Source organism: Myxocyprinus asiaticus, chromosome 33 (assembly GCF_019703515.2).
Source record: "Myxocyprinus asiaticus isolate MX2 ecotype Aquarium Trade chromosome 33, UBuf_Myxa_2, whole genome shotgun sequence".
Classification (NCBI taxonomy): Eukaryota; Metazoa; Chordata; class Actinopteri; order Cypriniformes; family Catostomidae; genus Myxocyprinus; species Myxocyprinus asiaticus.
Genome location: NC_059376.1, coordinates 1,958,588 through 1,981,078, shown reverse-complemented (window position 1 = coordinate 1,981,078; position 22,491 = coordinate 1,958,588). Strand labels below are relative to the sequence as shown.

The 22,491-nt window shown below is 40.5% G+C and overlaps 1 protein-coding gene across 1 annotated transcript in view; it reads right to left on the bottom strand.

Annotated features, from left to right (window-relative positions):
• LOC127424005 (plexin-D1-like) overlaps nucleotides 1-22,491 on the bottom strand; it is a 161,607-nt gene that overhangs the window by 105,300 nt on the left and 33,816 nt on the right. The window contains exons 6-8 of the mRNA XM_051668755.1: nucleotides 10,677-10,854; nucleotides 9,362-9,470; nucleotides 4,863-4,962 (exon numbers count right to left, since the gene is read on the bottom strand). Coding sequence (XP_051524715.1) covers nucleotides 4,863-4,962; nucleotides 9,362-9,470; nucleotides 10,677-10,854 — 387 coding nt within the window. The remainder of the gene's footprint in view (nucleotides 1-4,862; nucleotides 4,963-9,361; nucleotides 9,471-10,676; nucleotides 10,855-22,491) is intronic.

Genomic DNA, 22,491 nt, shown 5'->3' with positions numbered 1-22,491 from the left:
ACCGCCTGTATCACTTGACAGCTCTTCCAGATAGAACGAGCGTGCTGGGGTATGGGAGGTCCGCGAGGGTTGAGCCGGCGAAAACGCTCCCATATCCACATCCAGATCGCCCGCGGTGCTTGCCGACCCGGCCAGCTGAGCATCAGCGCAACCCAGGATGGAGCGGGTTGGGGAGCAGCCACGGTGGCTCCTTGCTTCATGAAGAAGGAAGTGAGCCACGACCACAACATTCTGATGGGCATGTTCTCGCAATGAGAACATAACCCTTCCACGAAAGCTGCCTCGGCGTGCTGGTGCCCCAAGCTCTCGAGACAGATTTCATGGCTGTCCGGAGGGGAGAGATAACAGCCAAATCCAGTAGCGCAAACGCAGAAGGACATCTTTAAAAAGACGCCAAGCATTTGCGCGAGCCTTTTAGAAGGAAATATACTCTTTTGAATATACTCTTTTAGCACCTGCGGACTCAGCCGCCGAAGCGCCCAGGGGAAGCACAACACTCGACCGTGCGAGGGTGATCACTGATATGCACCGTAAAATTCAGCAGCTTAAGCGAAAGGTGAGAGGACGAACACAATACATGCATTCGGCTCAGAAGAAAAAATCTGAATGAGTGGTGCATGCCAGCTCCTTTTATACCCATTGGCATTTTCTATTTTAAGCAAAGGTGATTGGGGCTCTCAAGATCGAACCCCTAGTGTCACTACATCGACATAATGTTGAGTGAGTGACAGACAGGGAACAAAGTTTACCTAGCCTACAGTATGTAGACAGCAGACAGTAAGGCAGCTCACTAGGTCTTGGAACAGAGCAAATTTGACTAATCCAATGTGTTAGGGATTTCTCCGCTTGAGCTGTGTGAGTTGAACACACTAACGCCGGCAAAATGAACTGCTTTGAAACGTGGTATACCTCATTCAAATGCATCCTATTTATACATGAGATTCATCAATATATCCACAACATTTATGGAACAACTTACATCTGCACAGTGAAGCGAATGAACAGGTGAACTTGAACTAAATGACACGCTAGTCAGAATATGCGTAATTTGCGTTGTGTAACTTGCATTGTGACTATGCTGTTTCCATAAGAATCATGCTGCATGCAATGTAATATATTTTCACGGAAAATTAATACGTTTCTAAAGCATGAAGAATTCAGAATACAGAAGGCTAAAAATTAGATACTTCAGTCTAGACATTTAGGAGTTTTTCACAATAAGGACAGTATGTACATTTATACTACGTTTGTACGTTTGATACATGTTTTGTCTGTTACAGTTCGACACTTTTTTGTCCATTTTGGACATCATCAGGTAAAATATATTATTTTCATTCACTAAAATTATATGTTATTTTTGTCAGAGTAAAACTGACTAAAATTAATGAATATGTCGAAATACTGACTATTTTTAAAGGACATTTTTGTCAAAAGACAAACTATGACTAAAACGAAAAACTGTGAAAAAATTAACACTTGTACAGCCTCAGTTGATAAAGCAAGTGAAACTGTAATAACGCTGTAAACTAAAAACATAAAACGAGCAATAATGATGGTGATAAAATATACTTTATTAAACATGAAACAAATATGCTTAAATATGCAATATAATGACAAGAAGTCATTTTCAGAAGTCGTACATTTAGTAAACATGCACAGTATAACTTCACAGCACAATACAGTTACACTGTGATCTGTAAACACACAGGTAGCCTAATGTTTGTTTCATCAAAGCATGACTACCCTACCAGACAACATACAGTATCCAAGCATTATAGCAGGTAAACATCTTCACCAAACGATCCATCCAGACTGCAGTGCTGCTCTCCTGAACTGTGTAAATGACTGACTGAACTGAACAGTTTCTCCTGCCAGAACACGCGACAGCCGGTACTTCTTTCCTGTGTTTACAGACATAATGTTATGACGTAAGGAGGAACGACATAAGCCAGCGATTCCACACCAAATCCGACCTGACAGCTCAAAATACAAATAATTTGTATAGGTTTACTGTAGTGAATCAGGGTAAGGTAAGGACATTGTTTTGAACACTGATCGTTCATGTACTTAATCAATAATGGCAAATTATTCATTTTTAACCAAAAAATCTTATGTAGAGTAGCTTTAAACCTTTAATCAGTCCATATGAGCTCATAATCACTAACACTATTAAACAATAGTAAGAACTCTGAGGCATCAAACTCATGAGTGTTTCAGAGAAGGACATGATGCTTATGTGTGAGCATTGTTTAAACAATAATTTCTCATTGTGTCTTTATGCCGTTTGTTGAACACATGGGACACGGGTGGGTTTGTGTCAAATACACAATTCTTTCCCCTTGGCTGACTTTCTAAACTGCTGCCTTCGACCTCATCTAGCCACTTGAATGTCTGCAAATGTATATTTGTCTGTTCATTTTGTGTTCTGCACCATAATTATCGGATACACTATGGCTCTGTTCCAAAAGAGCTGCCTTGTTGTGAACCGTCTGAGCTACACATATAGCGCTCCTCGTGTGAAGCAGACAATCTCACCATTGATTTAAGTAGAGTTTGATGTTAGCATGTTGCTAAGCTAACAGCACATATTAATAAAAAGCACAAAAACACATAGCAAACCCAAATATTGGGTAAAATTGGATAAATTTTTAATTAGCTTGAGCTAATTTTATCAACACGTTTGCATCTCTGCGCTTCCCAGTGTGAAGCGGACTTGAATCGAATCACAGTTGATTTCAATGGAGTCTGACATTCAAGGAATATTCCGGGTTCAATTCAAGTTAAGCTCAATCAACAGCATTTGTGGCATAATATTGATACCACAAAAAATAATTTCGACTCATCCCTCCTTTTCTTTAAAAAAAGCACAAATCTGTGTTCCAGTGAGACACTTACAATAGAAGTCAATGGGGCCAATTTTTGGAGGTTTAAATGCAGAAATGTGAAGCTTATAATTTTATAAAAGCATTTTCATTAATTCTTCTGTTAAAGCTCATGTATTATTTGAGCTGTAAAGTTGTTTATATCATACTTTTTACAGTCATTTTATGGTTTGTTGACATTACATCGTCAAGACACCGAAGTTGTAAAATTGACTATAACTTTCCACAGATGTGGTTAGTAAGTGATTTTATCACAGTAAAATCATGTTTACACAAATATTGTTTATGTCTTGTGTCTATACTTTTGAAACAGTGAGTATTTTAATGTTTACAGATTGACCCCATTGACTTCCATTGTAAGTGTCTCACTGGAACACTGATTTTTGCTTTTATTAAAGAAAATGAGGGACAAGTCAAAATAAACGTTAATGGTAATCAACATAATGCCACAAATGCTGTCGAATGAGCTGAACTTGTATTGAACCTGGAATATTCCTTTGACATGTTGCTACGCTAACAACGCAATACTAAAATAAGCATAAACATACATAGCACAAACAAATGTTGGGTAAAATTTGGTACATTTTTAATTAGATTAAACTATTTTTATCAGCACTTTTGCATGTCTGCTGTCTGCTCTACACAAAAAGTGCTCCTTGTGAAGTGGGTGAGAGACGACTCACAATTGATTTCGGTTAGATGTTAGCATGTAGCTAAGCTAACAGCACATTACTCTAATTAGCATAAAAATGAACAGCACACACAAATGTTAGTTAATAGTGGGTACATTTTGAATTAGGTTGAACTATTTTTTTCAACACTTCTGAATGAAACATACAGTATTTATAATCAATATCGATTGGCTAAAATTCATAACTTCTCTCTTTTTTTCACTGAGCTCAATAGGATACATTCTGGAATTGTCTTCTGCATGAAGTACACATGTGATGCCGCCTTTGAATATACACTACCGGTCAAAAGTTTTGAAACACTTGACTGAAATGTTTCTCATGATTAAAAATCTTTTGATCTGAAGGTGTATGCTTAAATGTTTGAAATTTGTTTTGTAGACAAAAATATAATTGTGCCACCATATTAATTTATTTCATTATAAAACTAAAATTTTATTTAAAAAAAAAAGTTTTTGAAATTGATGACTTGGACTAAATAATAAAGAAAAGCAGCCAATAAGTGCCCAACATAGATGGGAACTCCTTCAATACTGTTTAAAACGCATCCCAGGGTGATACCTCAAGAAGTTGGTTGAGAAAATGTCAAGAGTACATGTCTGCAAATTCTAGGCAAAGGGTGACTACTTTGAAGATGCTAAAATATAACACAGTTTTGATTTATTTTGGATTTTGTTCAGTCACAACATAATTCCCATAGTTCCATTTATGTTATTCCATAGTTTTGATGACTTTACTATAATATAGAATGAGTAAGTGTTTCAAAACTTTTGACCGGTAGTGTATCTAAAGGCATGGTCACATTTATCTTCGCACGGTGAATTTCTGCAGGCAAAATACAGTCACATCAATGGGAATCTGAGGGAACATAATGTTGCTAACCACCTTTTGATTTAGTGTTCACATCAGGAGAGTACCAGTGTTGCCTAAAAATGCTGTCTGAGTTGGCAGCTCACTAGGTTTAGGAACATCTGTATAATTTGATATGATTGTTTGGCTTTATTTTGGGGTACCCATGAAGTTGTTACCTAAATGAGCTATTTCTGAATGATCTGACTCTTAAGATTGACTTCTGTTGGTTTAACCTGCCAATGTAGTCAAATTTATACAGTCACAGTAAATAATACTTTAGACTGAATGAAACCAGTTCATTTAAATGACGCAAAGCTTACTTGACATAAACATGTTTTACAATGAAAGGTGAAAAGTGCAGTACACTTTTGAACCAATTGAAAATTGAAATTGGTTGGCAATTTGGAAGATGTAATTAGTTGACAGAATGATCGCTCACCTCTAGAAGAACATCTTGAGTATTATTTTTATTGGAAACACATGCATTGAGATGAGGGTCCCAGTAACACCGCCATGCAGTGCTCATACAGCTTGTACACCTGGAGGAACACATGAACACAAACATATTCACCGTTACTCACTGTTGTGTACATCTTACATACAGAGAGTAACACATCAAGGTCCATAGACCAAACACTGCCGAGTTATTGTCTTAAAAGATTAAATGGAGCCACCAGAAGCAAAGAGGACCCTTTTAAACACACACACACACACACACACACACACACACATACACACACACACACACAGCTGTTGGTGCAGCTATCATTATGAGGACTCTCCATAGACATAATGATTTTTATACTGTATGAACTATAGATTCTATCCCCTAACCCTAACCCTACCCCTAAACCTAACCCTCACAAAAAACTTTCTGTATTTTTACATTTTCAATAAAACATAATTTAGTATGTTTTTTAAGTGATTTGAATTATGGGGACACTAGAAATGTCCTCATAAACCACATTTATAGCAGAATACCCTTGTAATTACCAGTTTGTAACCTAAAACAATTTCCTCATAAACCACACACACACACACACACACAAGTGAGTGTCAGCGGAGCCGACAAAATTAGTGAACCATTCATTATGACACTATCTAAGACAGATAGAGAGGCAGTGCTTATTTTAGATAAGCTTCACCACTAGTGTAGATGTTGCCACAGTGACAGACAGCATCTCTCATGATAGGGGTGAGTAATTTCTCATTGTGAGGGGCTGAAGTGTGTTTTGTGTTTTCTCTCTGGGGGGGCCTGAATGTGTGTGTGTGTGTGTGTGTGTGTGTGAAAGTAACCAGATGCTTTAAAAGCCCTTATCAGACACAGATTCTTCTCACATCGTTCACTATCATGTCTGTCTCTCTTTCTGTTAAAAACAGCACCTACACTTTAAATTAGCTCTTAAATTTCCCAAACATACACCCACAACATAAACTGATTCTGCTTGATTTTATTCAGCACACACATTTCTCAACATGAAATCACACAGTTAAAGTGGTAACCTCCAGTTGTTACCTTACGGAGCTTCTACCCCTGACATTTGTTTTGTTGGTGTAAGCTATTGTATTCAGGTTGATTCAGTGATGCTAAATAATATTTAATAATACTGAATGAATCATTTTTAGGCCATTTTTTTTTTTCTTCAGTGTATGTTACAATGCATTAGTGAAATATTGCAAAGCTTCTTTTAAAGCTTCTTTTGCATCTGAAAATTTAAGCGACAGAGATTGTGAGAATAATGTTGGGTTTAGTATGGGGCAGAAAATGTGAAATTATTTTGTTCCATGCTGGACCAGTTGGTTGAATGTGCAGGTCATACTGTATTTCAACCCAAAATGTAAAAATAAATTAATACATAAAAATAAATACTGTATTAAAAATAGTTCTTATTTAACTGAACTTTAATGCAAAAAATATTATCACGATTAGTTAATACTTTAAAATTTAAATAGAACAATGTACAGGGTTGTGCAAAGAGCATGTGCTGGTGCTGATGTTTCTGACCGGTTTAGACACTATATTAAGATGAAAGAGATGTGAGAAGATGTAAAGTTATACATTACAGCAGTTCTCCTGTGACTTGGAGCTTATGATCACATTCATCAAATGTGTCAGATCGCACATCTGTAGATGTCCACATGTAAATGAGCTCACACATGCACACCTGATAGTCATGCAGTAAATAAAAACTCTAAAATAGTTGCCATTTAAAGTCACTGTTAAATAATGCACTGAATCACATTACACCTGAATAACGCTTACGCCTGTGTTCTGCTTGTAGTGCTGCGTGTTATGACAGAGTTTTTCATTCTATCAGCTATGTTACAACACTTTCAAACATGGCTCATTTAATATGATTTTATGAGTTAAAACTATCTGTTTAATAATGTTAGTTAAACTGTTTACTGTGAAACTGTTTTCATTTTTATGTCAGACTTCTCATTGATTAGATATGAATAATCTTAATTTTGGTTTGCATCCATCAAGTTTCAAATAAAAAGAAAAAATTATCAAATGAGATAAAATATGGTTCATTTGTGAAGTATTTAATTCACTGGATTATCCAGAAATAGACATTACCACATGGTTATTTAATATATAGACCATGTTTTTGTCATAGTCTGTCTCCCCCATATTCTTCAAGGACTCTTATTTTGAAGTTTTTCTCTGCACTACATTTCCCAGAGTCCACTGCCCTCATCATTTCCACCTGTTTCCAATCCTCCTCACCCATCCTCCATTTCATCCTTAGTTCCTTTTTTGTATTAATACCCTCCTGTTTTGTTCATTCCCGGTCAGTCCTTGAAGTGTTATGTTTAATGTTACGTTGAGCTTTAGTTGTTTGTTCCACTCCAGTGTTTATTATTAAAGTACTTAAAGAATCTACTCCTGCGTTTCCTCTCTTCCACTCCAAGACACCCACTGTTACAGATTTCAACAAAAATAACTATACCATGGTATTATATAGCATTATAATTTTACCATGATATTAAATTACTCTAATTACTGTGATATTCGATTTTGGTCATACTGTCACCTGCTAACAGTATTATTCTGTTTTATCTGTTTTATGTGTGTTTGTGTACACAGTGGTCAATTTGTAAAAAAAAAAAAGAATTCAAGGGGGATGGTGGTGTCAAAGTTTTTATTTTGGGGGGGGGGGTTAATACTTATGGATCATTGACAAATAAGGTTGTTTAAGGTATTAAAATTAGAAATCTTTTAAAAATCTAGTTCAAAACACTCATGTCAAGTTCTCAGAAATGTAATCTTTGTGTCCAATTTGGTTTCATAAATTTTAGAAAAACCTTTATAGCATGTTCTACTAAATATAGTTATTTATCATGTGGTATAACCATCAAATAAAAAATATAATAATACTTTCTTTGCACCTTGACTACATGAGAGTATAAACAATTTCATCATTAATTTCCAAAATGTTTTTAAATACATTTTTCAAAGTAATATTTATATATCTAAATATTATGAAATTTTGAGTCAAATAAATATATAGTTTTCTCAATGTTACACCACATGACTTGAACAAAATGTCCAAATAAATATCAGATGTTTTTAAAATGCTCAGTCTTGAGGGTCTAAAGGTATCCGCTCGTTTAATGGTTTTTATGGTCAACCTACATGTTGGTTGGTATGGTTGGACTTTGTTTTGGTGGACAAAAGCGTTTTTAAATATGAATCATATTTTAAAACACAATTATTTCACTGCTTAATATTTTAAGAAATAACAATACAAAAAATTATTCTGCATTAGTCATGCCAACATTTCTTTTTTCAGGAATTTCAGCTTTTAATGAGACTTTAATGATAATTTTTGGACACCACATTATATTTTGTACTTTAAGCCCCAGAAAAAATATCAATATGACTTGAAAATATGAAAATGTGCTCATCATAGAAGAGGTGTATTCAAGTAAATGGTTTGTGTGAACTGCATTTTTCTATGTATTTTTAATTTAATAGATCTGGACAAAAATGTGCAACACTTTATTGACTCGTAGGACACATGGCCATAATATGCACCTGTTACCCTCTGATATTGTATTTTATGATGAATTTCGTGAAAAGAATCCATGTTATGATCATGAAAAAGGTTTTTTTCTAGATCGTTCGCCCACTGTCACAGACACGCATTTTTTCTACTCCAATAACTGAACTAGTAAAGGAAGTTTGGGCTGTTTCTATGAAGGATGCTTAAACAGTGGTGTAACCATTGTTCTACACACAAAAGCGTTTTATGGGTGAAACCCCGAAAATAGTTTGAGTTAAAAACATGTACACATTGTAACTGAACACGTGTCATAGCAGTATCATGCTTTGTTCTCTCTCTCTTTTTTAAAGAAAGACAAAAGTTTTCTTGTACTATTCCCTTGGCCATTTTTGAAAGTGTGTAAAACTTTCTAAAACTTGTATTACCTTCAGTGGCGTAACTTTCATGTGAACACTAGGAAGGACAAATCAACCCATCACTAAACTCTGACATACCTGCCAGTGTTTTCAGAAAACCGGTGTCTTTTTGCAGTGGAGAGAGAGCTTGCGTGCTCATGGTTGCCAGATTGCATGTCTAAAGCGTCACCCTGGCAGAATATTTCCTAACTGTTCAAATGACAAGATTTGACAGGGTGATTGCACCTATAGAAATCTGGCAACTTTACACATGTCGAAATCTAATTCTGACCGGCAAATCACAGTTATTTAAAGTCTGTTATTTACAAACGTAGAAAATTAAATATTTGACTTGCATGATTAGTTTTAAGTAATACATGACACAATTAATCTAAAGGGGATGGTTGGGGGGATGGTGGTTTTACAATGGGAATGCTTTTTGGTATTACTTGCAACAAGGGAGATGGCATCCCCTCACATCCCCCCTCAACTCGAGCCCTGTGTGTACGTCAGTAGTGTGTATATCCACTCACGCAGTTTTGAAGTAAATCTGTCCCCTCCGTTCACACTCATAAATGATTAAGCTTCCAGAAACCACAGCAGCGCCATTGACCCTGATCGCCACGGGAACAGTGATGTGATCTAAACAGAGACAAATTCAACTCAATCACAATTCAAAATTACATAAATAAAGCTCTGGATTGAAATATTAAAAACAGAAGAGAAAAACTCAAAAATCACAACCAACTAAACACATTACAAAAAGTCATACAAAAAAATGCAAAAGACAGAAAACATGAAGAAGACTGACCAGTCTACATTAATAGCACTCATTATTGTGTATTGCTGGCCAACTTGAGGTAAGTCGTGCAGTGCACTGCCTATAACAGTCTTCCAAATGGTTCATTAAAAATAATAAAATGGATATTTCCAGTCTTTGATGCTGGATGGTCACAGAGCTTTGCAGCAATTTGTGTCATCTTTTGATATGTTGTGTGTTTTTGAATGGGTGGAATGCTATATTGACCAATCAGCATGTAGGACCATACATTTCTATTTTATCATGTCATATGCATTTTTATTTAAAAGCAGCAGCATTTGCGTCAGTGATGAGTAAAAGTGTCAAAAAAGTAATCCACTGCAAATGACTAATAACTTCTTTAAAAATATAAATATATTACTTTACTTTATGGAAAATGTATTCACATTACAAATTAATTTACTTTAAAGTTACATCCTAAACGAGGTTTCGCAAGGTGACGGATCCCTATGAGATGGGGGGTTGGTGTTACACAATTCTTTCTACTGGTTAAACTTGAAGCGAACAGCAGAGCGAGGCAGAATTAATCCAGGTGAATATAGCGGAACAGGTTCTGACGCAACACAAACTGGACTATTTTTTTTCTTTTTGGAATCAAGTGCTGGAACGCCATTCCGAACCATTCCACCTCACTTTAACCGCTGATGCTAAAACACTTTTCACAAAAAAGTATTTTTTTCCGATTTACAAAATTTACAACAATGTCTATACAGTATATACTTGGACAATGTCTAAGTCATACACTCAGCACATCATGTTTCACCATTACAGTGACTCGTTAGTGGCTCCATATCTGTCACAAAATCACAAACAGACATACATATGTTTTAAAAGTGTTCTACATACATAATATTATTTAAGAGATATGTGTAACCAATTAATGTACTTAAAATGACTGCGCCTTTTATACATATAATTTGGTTTCTGAAGAAATTATAGAAATAAAAAAGAAAGTCTGGAAAGGCCTCTAGAATGTCGTGTTGCTTAAACATGTGCATGTGATTGTTGACACCTGTGCTTGTATGTACCTTTGCCTGAAGGGATTGTGGGGTACATGTGAGGCGGGGGCAGAGGGCACGTCTGGATTTGAGCTGTGCCGTAGTCCAGATGAACAGTGGCATTGGTGGTTATACCAACACCATAATCACACTGCACACTGAGACCCTGCAGATCCGGGACACTTCCATTTATCAGAATACCCACATCCTGAGAGAGAGAGAGAGAGAGAGAGAGAGAGAGAGAGAGAGAGAATGTTAATTGTCATTTTCTCGTTCTTATTGTATTTTCAGGGATACAAACTAATGAGAGGTAAAAAAGGTGAGAAAGTAAAAGCAGGTTTTCCAGATGTATATTTTCAGTTGATTTATCTGCTGCACTTAAAGCTATTTTAAGTTTAAGTGTTTGAGCTTAAAATAACTAATTCAAGGAAAATGTAGAAAATGTTGCCAAACAATTGGGGCAAATTAGCTTCAGAGAAGGTGACTTTAGAAAGGCGAGTAATTTACATCCCTTTTTTTTTTTTATTGTCTTAAGTGTCTGAGTGAATCTCATGAAACTTATAATGCAAGTAAACAGGTGCCAGCACTTCGACGGTCCAGAAGTCATATTTAGGCAGCATAAAAGTAATCCACACAACTCCAGTCGATCAATAAATGTCTTCTGAAGTGGACTGATACGTTTGTGTAATAAAATTAATTGATAATTAAAACGTTATTAACTTGTAAAAAGTGCTTCCTACCAGCAGATGACGCATCACGTAGCTGCGAAAGTTTGGCCATTTCAAACAGCATCAGAGCCCTGGACGGAAGCGGCGATTTAAAGTTTAAAATGTTTTATTATCGACTTGTTTCTTACATAAACCTATCGAAACATAAACCTATCGATTCGCTTCAGAAGACATTCATTGATCGACTGGAGTCATGTAGATTACTTTTATGCTGCCTAAATGTGACTTTTGGACCGTCAAAGTGCTGGCACCTGTTTACTTGCATTATAAGGACCTGACAGAGCTCTGTCTTCTTCTAGAAATCTTCATTTGTGTTTTGCTGAAGAAAGACAGTCATACACATCTGGGATGGTATCAGGGTGAGTAAATGATAAGAGAATTTTCATTTTTGGGGAACTATTCCTTTATGCTCAATTGACAGCATTCGTGGCATTATGTTGATTACCACAAAAAATAATTTCGACTCGTCCCTCCTTTTCTTTAAAAAAAACAACAAAAAAACAAAATTACAATGGAAGTGAATGGGGCCAATTTTTGGAGGTTTAAATGCAGAAATGTGGAGCTTATAATTTTATAAAAGCACTTTCATTAATTCTGTATTATTTGAGCTGTAAAGTTGTTAAAATTGTCATTTTTACAAACATCTTATGGTTTTAGGGTTTGTTGACTACATCGTCATGGCAACAAAGTTGTAAAATTGGCTATAACTTTACACAGATGTGGTAAGTAAGTGATTTTATCACACTAAAATCATGTTTATACAAATATTGTTTATGTTTTGTGTCTATACTTTTGAAACAGTGAGTATTTTAATGTTTACAGATTGACTCCATTGACTTCCATTGTAAGTGTCTCACTGTAACCTCCATTTTTGCTTTTTTTAAAGAAAAGGAGGGACAAGTTGAAATAAATGTTTGTGGTAATCAACATTATGACACAAATGCTGTCGATTGAGCTGAACTTGTATTGAACCCAGAATATTCCTTTAAATCTAAAAATAGGCTTTATTTTCTTTATGCAAATTTAATGTGAGTGACATAATAAATAAATAAATGTGACACAGACAGTCAGAATGGGTTTCATGTTTCAAACTCTATTCAGCTTGTACTTTCAGTGACTGAAGAAATCTTCAACGAGCTCAAATTTCACAGACATTCATCTAGCAAAGCAAATCTGTGCTATCACACGCCACATTGAGGTCTATTGTCATCAGGATGGTAGACTTCCTGACAGTGGCGCCTGCTTCCTGTTTCCTGTTTTGGCTGAGAGTCCATTTCCACTGGCCCAGAATAATCAACAGCTGGGAGATTCATCTCATTACCCCAAATATACTTTTACATGATCCTCAGTGAGTGGAACCAAATATGAGAGCAGAACTTTGTTTGCAGTTTCTGGTTTGAGGAATTAAAAAAAAAAAAAAACATGAGAGTCTGGCAATCTGAGCTCAGTTATCTGGGTATTTTGATCTTGGTGCAGTATCTTGATTAGAAATGTAAACAGCACAGTTTCCCATCTTGCAGGTCAGTTCTGACTTCTGAGTGTGAGGTTATGGAGGATAGCGCATGGATACTTCCATGATCTGATCAGTTTTACTGGGACTGTACAACATCAGTCCACTACTATGATCCAGACATTTGAATCAACTGCGCATCTGCATGTATGCCCGGTTATAATACCCTTCAACTTCATTACTGCTGTCATGATCAATATAAAATGTACATAAATATTGCTTCTTAAACAAATCTTTGTTCTGTCAGCTTTCTGTAGGCAGTAAAACTGTATGTTTATTGTGTCAGACAACAGTGGCTTTACTTGAATGTGCATGCCACAACACTATACTACAGCAAAGAGCACTTCATTAAACAGTTTTTATTTAAAATAGCATACATATATACAGTGCTGTGAATATACAGTGTGCATATAGACTGATTTCTTCTATTTTTGTGTATTTTTCATGCTAAATTGTTTTAGAACTTCAAGCAAGATATATTCAAAGGCAACCTGAGTAAACACAAAATACAGTTTTCAAATATATATAGATTTATTATTGAAGCAAAATAGTTTTGCAACACCTATATCACCCATGTTAAAAACGAACTGCCCCCTTAAACTTAATAGCTGGTTGTGCCACCATTAGCAGCAACAATCAGTCTTTCACAATGCTGTGGTGGAATTTTGGCCCACTCTTCTTTGTAGAACTGCTTTAGTTCAGCCACATTGGAGGGTTTTCGAGCATGAACCGCCCATTTAAGGTCCTGCCACAACATCTCAATTGGGTTCAAGTCAGGACTTTGACTAGGCCACTCCAAAACTTTAATTTTGCTTCTTTTGAGCCATTCAGAGGTGGACTTACTCCTATGCTTTGGATCATTGTCATGCTGCATAATCTAGTTGCATTTGAGCTTCAACTCACGGACTGATGACCGGACGCTCTCCTTTAGGATTTTCTGGTAGAGAGCAGAATTAATGTTTCCCTCAATTATTGCAAGTTGCCCTGAAACAGCAAAACATCTCCACACCATCACACTACCACCTCCATGCCTGACCATAAGTATGATGTTCTTTTTGTGGAATTCTGTGTTTGATTTACACCAGATGTAACAGGACCTCTGACTTCCAAACAGTTCCACTTTCGACTCATCAGTCCACAGAACATTCTCACAAAAGCTTTGAGGATCTTCAAGGTGTGTTTTGGCAAAATTCAGATGAGCCTTAATGTTCTTCTGGGTTAGCAGTGGTTTTCGCCTTGCCACTCTTCCATGGGTGGCATTTTTGTCTAATGTCTTTCTGATAGTGGAGTCATGAACAGTGACCTTTATTGATGTGAGAGAGGCCTGCAGTTCCTTGGATGTTGTCCTTGGCTTTTTTGTGACTTCCTGGATGAGTTGTCACTGTGCTCTTGGAAGAATTTTGGAAGGTCGGCCACTTTTGGGAAGGTTCACTACTGTGCCAAGTTTTCTCCATTTGGAGATAATGGTTCTCACTGTGGTTCTTTGGAGTCCCAGAGCCTTTGAAATAGCTTTATAACCCTTCCCAGACTGATGTATTTCAATCACCTTTTTCCTCATCATTTCTGGAATTGCTTTCGACCTTGGCGTAGTGTGCTACTGGGTAAGACCTTTTAGCCAACTTCATGCTGCTGAAAAAGTTTTATTTAGGTGTTGATTTGATTGAACAGGGCTGGCAGTAATCAGGTCTGGGTGTGTCTAGTCCAGCTGAACACCATTATGAATGCAGTTTTATAGATTTGGGGATTCAGGAACTACTAATACTTTTTCCACACAGGCCCAGTTGGTATTGATAACTTTTTTGCTTCAATAAATATCATTATCATTTAAAAACTGTATTTTGTGTTTACTCAGATTGCCTTTTGTTTTATGTTAGATTTTGTTTGAAATTTTGAAACAAGTTAGCATGAAAAACACACAAACACAGAAGAAATCAGGACAAATACTTTTTAACAGCACTGTATGTCCCAATTACCCGACAGATGTCAGAGTGCAACAATCAATCCTATTCATTTTTTCCATAGGTGAATAGATTTTTTATGCTAACTTCTAAACATTTAAGAGCAGATCTTTAGGGGTTCCTGTAGCTCAATTGGTCAAACATGGCACTTGCAACCCCAGAGTCACGGGTTTGGTTCCCAGCGAACACACAAACTGATAAGAAATGTGTACCTTGATTGCACTGTAAGTCACTTTGGATAAAAGCATCTGCAATATGAATAAATGTAAATGTAGATCTATTATGAGCTTTGAGGTTGTTAATCGATGGTATATGCTTCTGTTGCAGCCATCAGTTGGTGTTATTTTAACATAATTTTTTAAACTATTTAATGGTAGAATTCCTGGTGAAGAACTACACGACCCATAATCCTGAGGAAAAATATCAACCAATCAGAGAATCATGGTGAAAAAACACAGCAAAAGAGCTCTGCAGCGACCACAGCCACAATATATATTTGAAAATTGATTATTGTAATGCATTACTGGGAGGATGTCCAGCAAGGTCTATAAATAAACTTCAATTGGTTAAAAATGCAGCTGCCAGAGTGCTGACTAGAACCAAGAAATATGATCATATTAGCCCAATTTTATCATCATTACATTGGCTACCTGTTAAATTTCGTAGTAATTATACAATTCTGTTAACTACGTACAAAGCTTTGAATGATCTAGCTCCACAGTACTTAAGTGAACTGACACGCTATATTCCATCACGTTCATTACGATCACAAAATTCTGCCGTGTTAATAATTCCAAGACTATCAAAATCCACAAAAGGAGGTAGATCCTTTTCCTATTTGGCTCCTAAACTATGGAATAGTTTCCTTAACACTGTTTGGGATGCAGACACACTCACTCAGTTTAAGTCTAGACTAAAGACTCATCTATTTAGCCATGCATACACCTAATTTATCCATCAGCACACAATTAGGCTGCTTTAGTTAGGTGTGCTGGAAAGGAAGCGCTGTCTCCAAGCAGAGGATCGCCCACTGGCTTGTTGATGCCATATCTATGGCATATCTCGCCCAAAACATGCCGCCCCCGGTAGGGCTACGAGCCATTCTACCCGTGGTGTAGCAGCTTCTTGGGCCCTGGCCAGAGGTGCCTCTCTAACAGACATTTGCAGAGCAGTGGGCTGGGCAACACCCAACACCTTTGCAAGATTCTACAACCTCCGGGTGGAACCGATTTCATCCCAGGTAGTGGCACGCAACTTAAGCGGATAAGCCCGGGATAGCCGGCCGGGTGTATCGCTTGCACATAGCGCCTTCCACCTCCTTTTGAGCTGAAGACGTGCGCTGTTAATTCCCAGTAGTGTTCACAAAACTTGTTCCTGGTTGACTTCCTCCGAGCCCTGTGGCAGTCGAGTTTTCGGAGAGACTCACTGCCGGCCCAGTACACGCGCTAACTAAGAGCCCGGTTCTGGGGTAGGTGCTCCGCATATGGCGGTTCCCTGTAAGGCTAACCCCATGCGATCTATATCTTCCGCTAATTCGTTTCCCTGCTGGCAAACTGCGTCTTCCTTGGGCAGAGCCCCTCTGCCCCAGTCTCCATGTTTGTAGTAACTCCTCCCCCATTGGGCAGGATCTACCTTGAAGGCTCTCCACATGGTTGGAAAGACCATGTGACGTATTCTTCCACTTAAATATCCCCCCCTCTTTGGGCGAGGTGTGGTCTCCGCAGTGTCCTCCCCTTGGGAGGGACACCCCCCGACTGGACCTGGTGGCCCAGTCGGATAATCCCCCTTCTTTTTTAGGGAGTGAAAAAAGAGAAGGGGAAAAGAGGCCACGACTGGGTTAAGCCTGTCTCTATCTTTGAGTAGTCGACTTGTCCCCAAAAAGGGCCGTTCAACACTCATAACTGTGTTGGGGGAGGTTACGTGTCGACCTGGTGTGCTGGCTATGAGGCACACAGCAAGTCTGCCCACCACACACCGCCAGTTCACGTAACACAGTTCAGCCTTGTGGCGTTTTGTATAGGGACCCCTTGTGTCACTACATCAACACCAATGTCAAGTGAGTGACAGATAGGGAACGTCATGGTTACTGGTGTGACCTCTGTTCCCTGATGGCTAACGTCTCGTTCCCTCCTGCCACAACACTGAACTACCCGCTGAAATGGCCGGACCTTATATCGGCTCCTCAGCATAAAACCTGAATGAGTGGTTGCATACCAGCTCCTTTTATACCCGTATGTTCGGGGGAGTGGCATGCAAATACCACTCGCCAATTTTCATTGGCCTTTTATCAAAGACCAGAGGTGTCTCGGGCTCCCAAGAGTGACCCCTAGTGTCACTACATCGACACCAACGTCTCTTTCCCTCCATCAGGGAACGGAGGTTACGCCAGTAACCATGACGTTTCTCCTGCCTCAGCTAATTATCGCTAATGTGATCCCACCCACGCGCAGAGAATGCTATTCATACGGTAATGTGCTGAGGCGATCAGTGCAAATGGTAAACGCCCCCAACAATGACTTAAAAAGCATCAAGTACATCATCAGATTCATTCTCTTTCCTGCGCATTTGTAAGATGTCATGCTACACAGGTGAGAAAGCTCTTCAGATGGTCCTGGATAGTGACGAAGAGTTGTAAAAATTTTAAAAATATTTCACAATATCACTGTTTTTACTGTATTTTTGATCAAATAAATGCAGCCTTGGTGAGCAGAAGAGACTTCTTTTGAAAACATTAAAAAATGTTACCGATCTAAAACTTTTAAACAGTAGTGTAGGTTTAAAGTTTTTAAATAAAGTTTTTATGTAAAGAAAATGTAAAGTCAGATTACTTCTTTTAACTTGTGAATAAGCTACAAACAATATATTCAATCATTAAGTCTCCTCACATTCATTCTCTCTCAGGGGAGGGGTCTTTGTCTCCTCAGGTGTGAATCACTTCAATACTCATGATCATCCATGCCTCCTCGCATATGGCCTTTCTAACACTAAAAGTGTCTTACAAAAGTTAAATTACTATATTGTTTTATATGAATGAGTGATCAGGATGGTTTTCACATTATTTTGTAGCAAAAAATCTAGGCTACAAGAACCAGTTCTCAAAAGTCTTGTGAACAAATGTTTAGTATGTTATATGGCCTTATTTCAGTGACTTAACATTTTTGTTTTTTCAAAATCCGTTTCATAAACGTTATTTTCTCAAAAATACAAACATGTACATACATGTTGCTCACATATTATTTTAGCCCAGTTTGTGCTGAATACAGTGTTATCAGACTTTAGCCATTAATATGTTTTTAAGCAACTGAAAAAAGCACACTGTCAAGGCATGTCAAAACTTCTCCAGGGCCCTAAACACCCTCAGACCCCAGAGGGTTAAACATTAACCCTTAACACTTACTTAATTTACACATTTAAAACCATGACTTGCACTGCACACAAATAACTAATATTGGCATTATATTCATGTTGTTTAGTCAGAGGGGAACTGGCCCCTACAGTGAGTCTGGTTTCTCCCAAGGCTTATGTAGTTTTGTGTTCCTTACCACAGTTGCTTCAGCTTGCTCACTGAGTTTCTAAATACAATTATTTTTTAATTATTTATTTTTATACACAATTTACAATCATATTTAACCAAACTACACAATGATGACTCTAAGACTTTATAGTTATTACAGTTTCATTTTTTTGTTAATGCATGATTTTCTGTAAAGCTACTTTGAAACGATGTGAGTTGTGAAAGCGTTATACAAATAAAAATGACTTGACAATTTAAATGGAGAATATTTTGCTATAACCTTAAAATGTAGTTCCCTGTCTGTCACTCACTTGACGTTGTGTTGATGTAGTGACTCTAGGGGCTTGATCTTGAGAGCCCCAATCACCTTTGCTTAAAATAGAAAAGGCCAATGAGAATTGGCGAGTGGAATTTGCATGCCAATCTCCGCCCCCGGCACACGGGTATAAAAGGAGATGTCGTGCACCACTCATTCAGATTTTTTCTTCGGGGCCGAATGCATGCTTGTGTTCATACTCTCACCTTTCGCTTACACTGCTGGATTTTACTGCGCATATCAGTGGTCACCCTCACACGGTCGAGTGTTTTGCTTCCCCTGGGCACTTCGGCGGCTGAGTCCGTGGGCGCTAAAATAGTATATTCAAAAGAGTATATTTCCTTCTAAAAGAGCTCGCACAAACGCTTGCCGTCTTTTTAAAGATGTCCTTCCGCATTTGCTCTACTGAATATGGCTGTTATCTCTCCCATCTAGACAGCCATGAAATCTGTCTCAAGTGCTTGGGGTGCGAGCACGCCGAGGCAGCTTTCGTGGAAGGGTTATATTCTCATTGCGAGAACATGCCCATCAGAACATTTCTGTCACGGCTCACATCCTCCTTCATGAAGCAAGGAGCCACTGCGGCTGCTCCCCAACCCGCTCCGTCCTGGGCTGATGCTCAGCTGTCCGGGTCGGCAAGCACCACGGGTGATCTGGATGTGAATATGGGAACATTTTCGCCGGCTCAACCCCTGCGGACCTCCCATCCCCCAGCACGCTTGTTCTATCTGGAGGAGCTGTCAAACGATACAGGTGGTCCACTTTAGGACGGATTTAATGTGTCGTTTGCGGCTCACGACGAAGATGAGCTTTCGGTCGCAGCATCGGAGGGTGGGCTTCTGCTGTTGGAAGCAGACGAATCTTCTGAGCTCCCGCCCATGGGCGGTAGAGCACAGGATGAGGCGGACACTGAGATGGCAGCCGTGTTTGCCCAGGTGGCTGCGAACATCGGGCTGAAGTGGAACCCTCCACTCTGCCCTGAGTGTTCATGGCTTGATTATTGGTTTCTGGGCTCAGAGTGCGACTCACGGCCGTGCCCTGCCCCGGTGCCTTTCTTCCCAGAAGTGCACGAGGAGCTAACGAAGTCGTGAAAGGCCATACAAGCTTCGCGGGCTCGTCCATCCTAACTACCCTCAACAGCGGAGCGGCTAAGGGATATGTCGAGCTCCCCCAGGTAAAGCGCAACGTAGTGCTGCATTTATGCCAGCAGGGTGCAGCCACCTGGCACGACCAACCAAGGCTCCCTTCCAAGGCCTGTAATTTCTCTTCCTCATTAATGACGAAGGCTTACAAGGCCGCGGGTCAAGCCATTTCCACCCTGCACACCATGGCCATCTTGCAGGTCCACCAGGCCAAGGCGCTGAAAGATCCGCACGTTGGTAGAACCGACCCAGGGCTGATGCATGAACTGTGTACTGCGACCAACCTCGCCTTACGGGCAATGAAAGTCACGGCGTGTGCCCTGGGCCACTCTTGTGGTCCAAGAACAGCACCTGTGGCTCAACCTTGCAGAGATGCGTGACGCCGAGAAAGTCCACTTTCTTGATGCGCCCATCTCCCAAGGGGGGCTTTTTGGTGACACCGTCGAGGATTTCACCCATCAGTTCTCGACGGTGAGGAAGCAGACCAAGGCGATTAATCCTGCCGTGGCACAACTCAGCCGCCTTCAGGCCTCCGAAGTCCCATGCCCCGTCTGATTCTCGTACCATCGGAGCCCGTATGCCGGCCTCAGAGAAGAAGATCCTCCCGCGGGAAGTCAGCTCCACCTGCCCATCAGCTGGCCCCAAAGAACCCTGGACAGGCTTCGAGGTGGCCCTGGCATGGGCAACCCAGGGATGAGGCGACTGACTCCAACCAGTCTGGCCCCACCATTGCCCCTGGGCCAGCGCATGATAAGTATTATATCGCCGGGTGCCCTCTGGGCCTCGGCGCCCACATTGTCGATAAAACAGCAGTGTCCTCATTCCGTCGAGAGACAGCCGGCAAACAGGTAAGTGTGCTGGTCTCTGGGGTCGCTCGCCCACCCCAGTCACCAGCCACCGTTGCAGGCATGCGAAGCTGTCTTCCAGGTGGGGCGCCTGCTCTGCCTTGCCGCGAACCACCTGCCCGGGTACAGTAAATCCAGTCGTCCCCTAGGTGCCACTGGCGTGGAATCTGGAGGCCTGGTTAGCGCACTCCAGCCCCTCGCTGTGGCTCATCAGGACAATTCACCTCAACTACGTGATCCAGTTTGCCAGATGCCCACCCAGGTTCGGTGGCATCCTCTCCACTATGGTGTGGGGCGAAGGTGTCTCCGTCCTCCTGGCGGAGGTTGCCACCCTTCTGGCAAAGGGAGCAATAGAGTCCGTCCCAGTAGCCGAGTTGCGCAAAGACTTTTACAGCCCTTATTTTATCGTGCCCAAGAGAGGGGGAGGGTCGTACCCAATCTTGGATCTTCGTGCTTTGAACAAAGTCTTACACAGGCTTCCGTTCAATATGTTAACGCAGAAGCGCATCCTGGTGTCAGTACGACATCAGGATTGGTTTGCGGCCATCAACCTGAAGGATGTGTACTTTCACATATCGATCCTTCCTCGACACAGACCCTTCCTTCAGTTTGCCTTCGAGGGATGAGCATACCAGAACAAGGTCCTCCCCTTCAGACTATCCCTGTCCCCTCGCGTCTTTACCAAGGTCGCAGAGGCTGCCCTGGCCCCACTGAGGGAGAAGGGCATTCGCATTCTCAATTATCTCGATGACTGGCTAATTCTAGCTTACTCGTGAGATCTATTGTGTGCGCACAGCAACCGACTCGGGCTTCAGGTCAACTGGGAGAAGAGCAAGTTCTCCCCTGTGCAGAGCATCACTTTTCTCAGTATGGAGTTGGACTCGGTCACTCTCAAGGCACGTCTTACGACCAAACGTTCTCAGTCAGTGATGACCTGCCTGAAGACCTTCAGGCAGAAGGTAGCGGTGCCAGTGAAACAATTTAAGAGGCTCCTGGGACATATGCCATCCTCAGCGGCAGTTCATCCGCGCAAGTATACATCTCCTCCAGTGAGCCTCATTGCACAGACTCTGTGCAAAGTCAGGGAGGATGAGCAGCAAGTCCTGTTCGTTGTTCCGTACTTGCCCAACCAGACTTGATTCTCGGATCTGATGCTCCTGGTAGTAGCACCTCCCTGGCGCATTCCCCTGAGGCAGGACCTTCTCACTCAGGGCCAGGGCACGCTCCAGCACCCACGGCCAGACCTCTGGAATCTCCACGTCTGACTCCTGGATGGGACGCGGAAGACCTAGCGGGTCTACGAAGTGGCTGTATGCCTTGAAGTGGCATCTCTTTGTGAACTGGTGTTCTTCCCGTGGGGAAGACCCACAGAGATGTGCCGTCGGGTCTGTGCTGTCTTTCCTTCAGGAAGGGCTGGAGAGACGCTGTCTCCCTCTACCCTGAAAGTGTATGTGGCTACCATAGCAGCTTACCATAACACACTGGAAGGGAGGCCCTCACGACAGCGTGACCTGATCAACAGGTTCCTCAAGGGTGCGAGGAGGTTGAATCCTCCTAGTCCGTGCCTGATTCCCTCTTGGGATCTCCCCGTGGTCCTACCTGCCCTACAGAGAGCCCCCTTTGAGCCCCTGGAGCAGGCCGAGCTCAGTACTTTGTCTCTGAAGACGGCCCTCCTGGTAGTGCTCACTTCCATCAAGAGGGTGGGGGACCTGCAAGTGCTCACTGTTACCAGCGAATGCCTGGTTACGTGCCCGAAGTTCCCACCACTCCTTTTCTGGACCAGGTGGTGAACCTGCAAGCGTTCCCTTCAGAGGAGGAAGACCCGGCCTTGT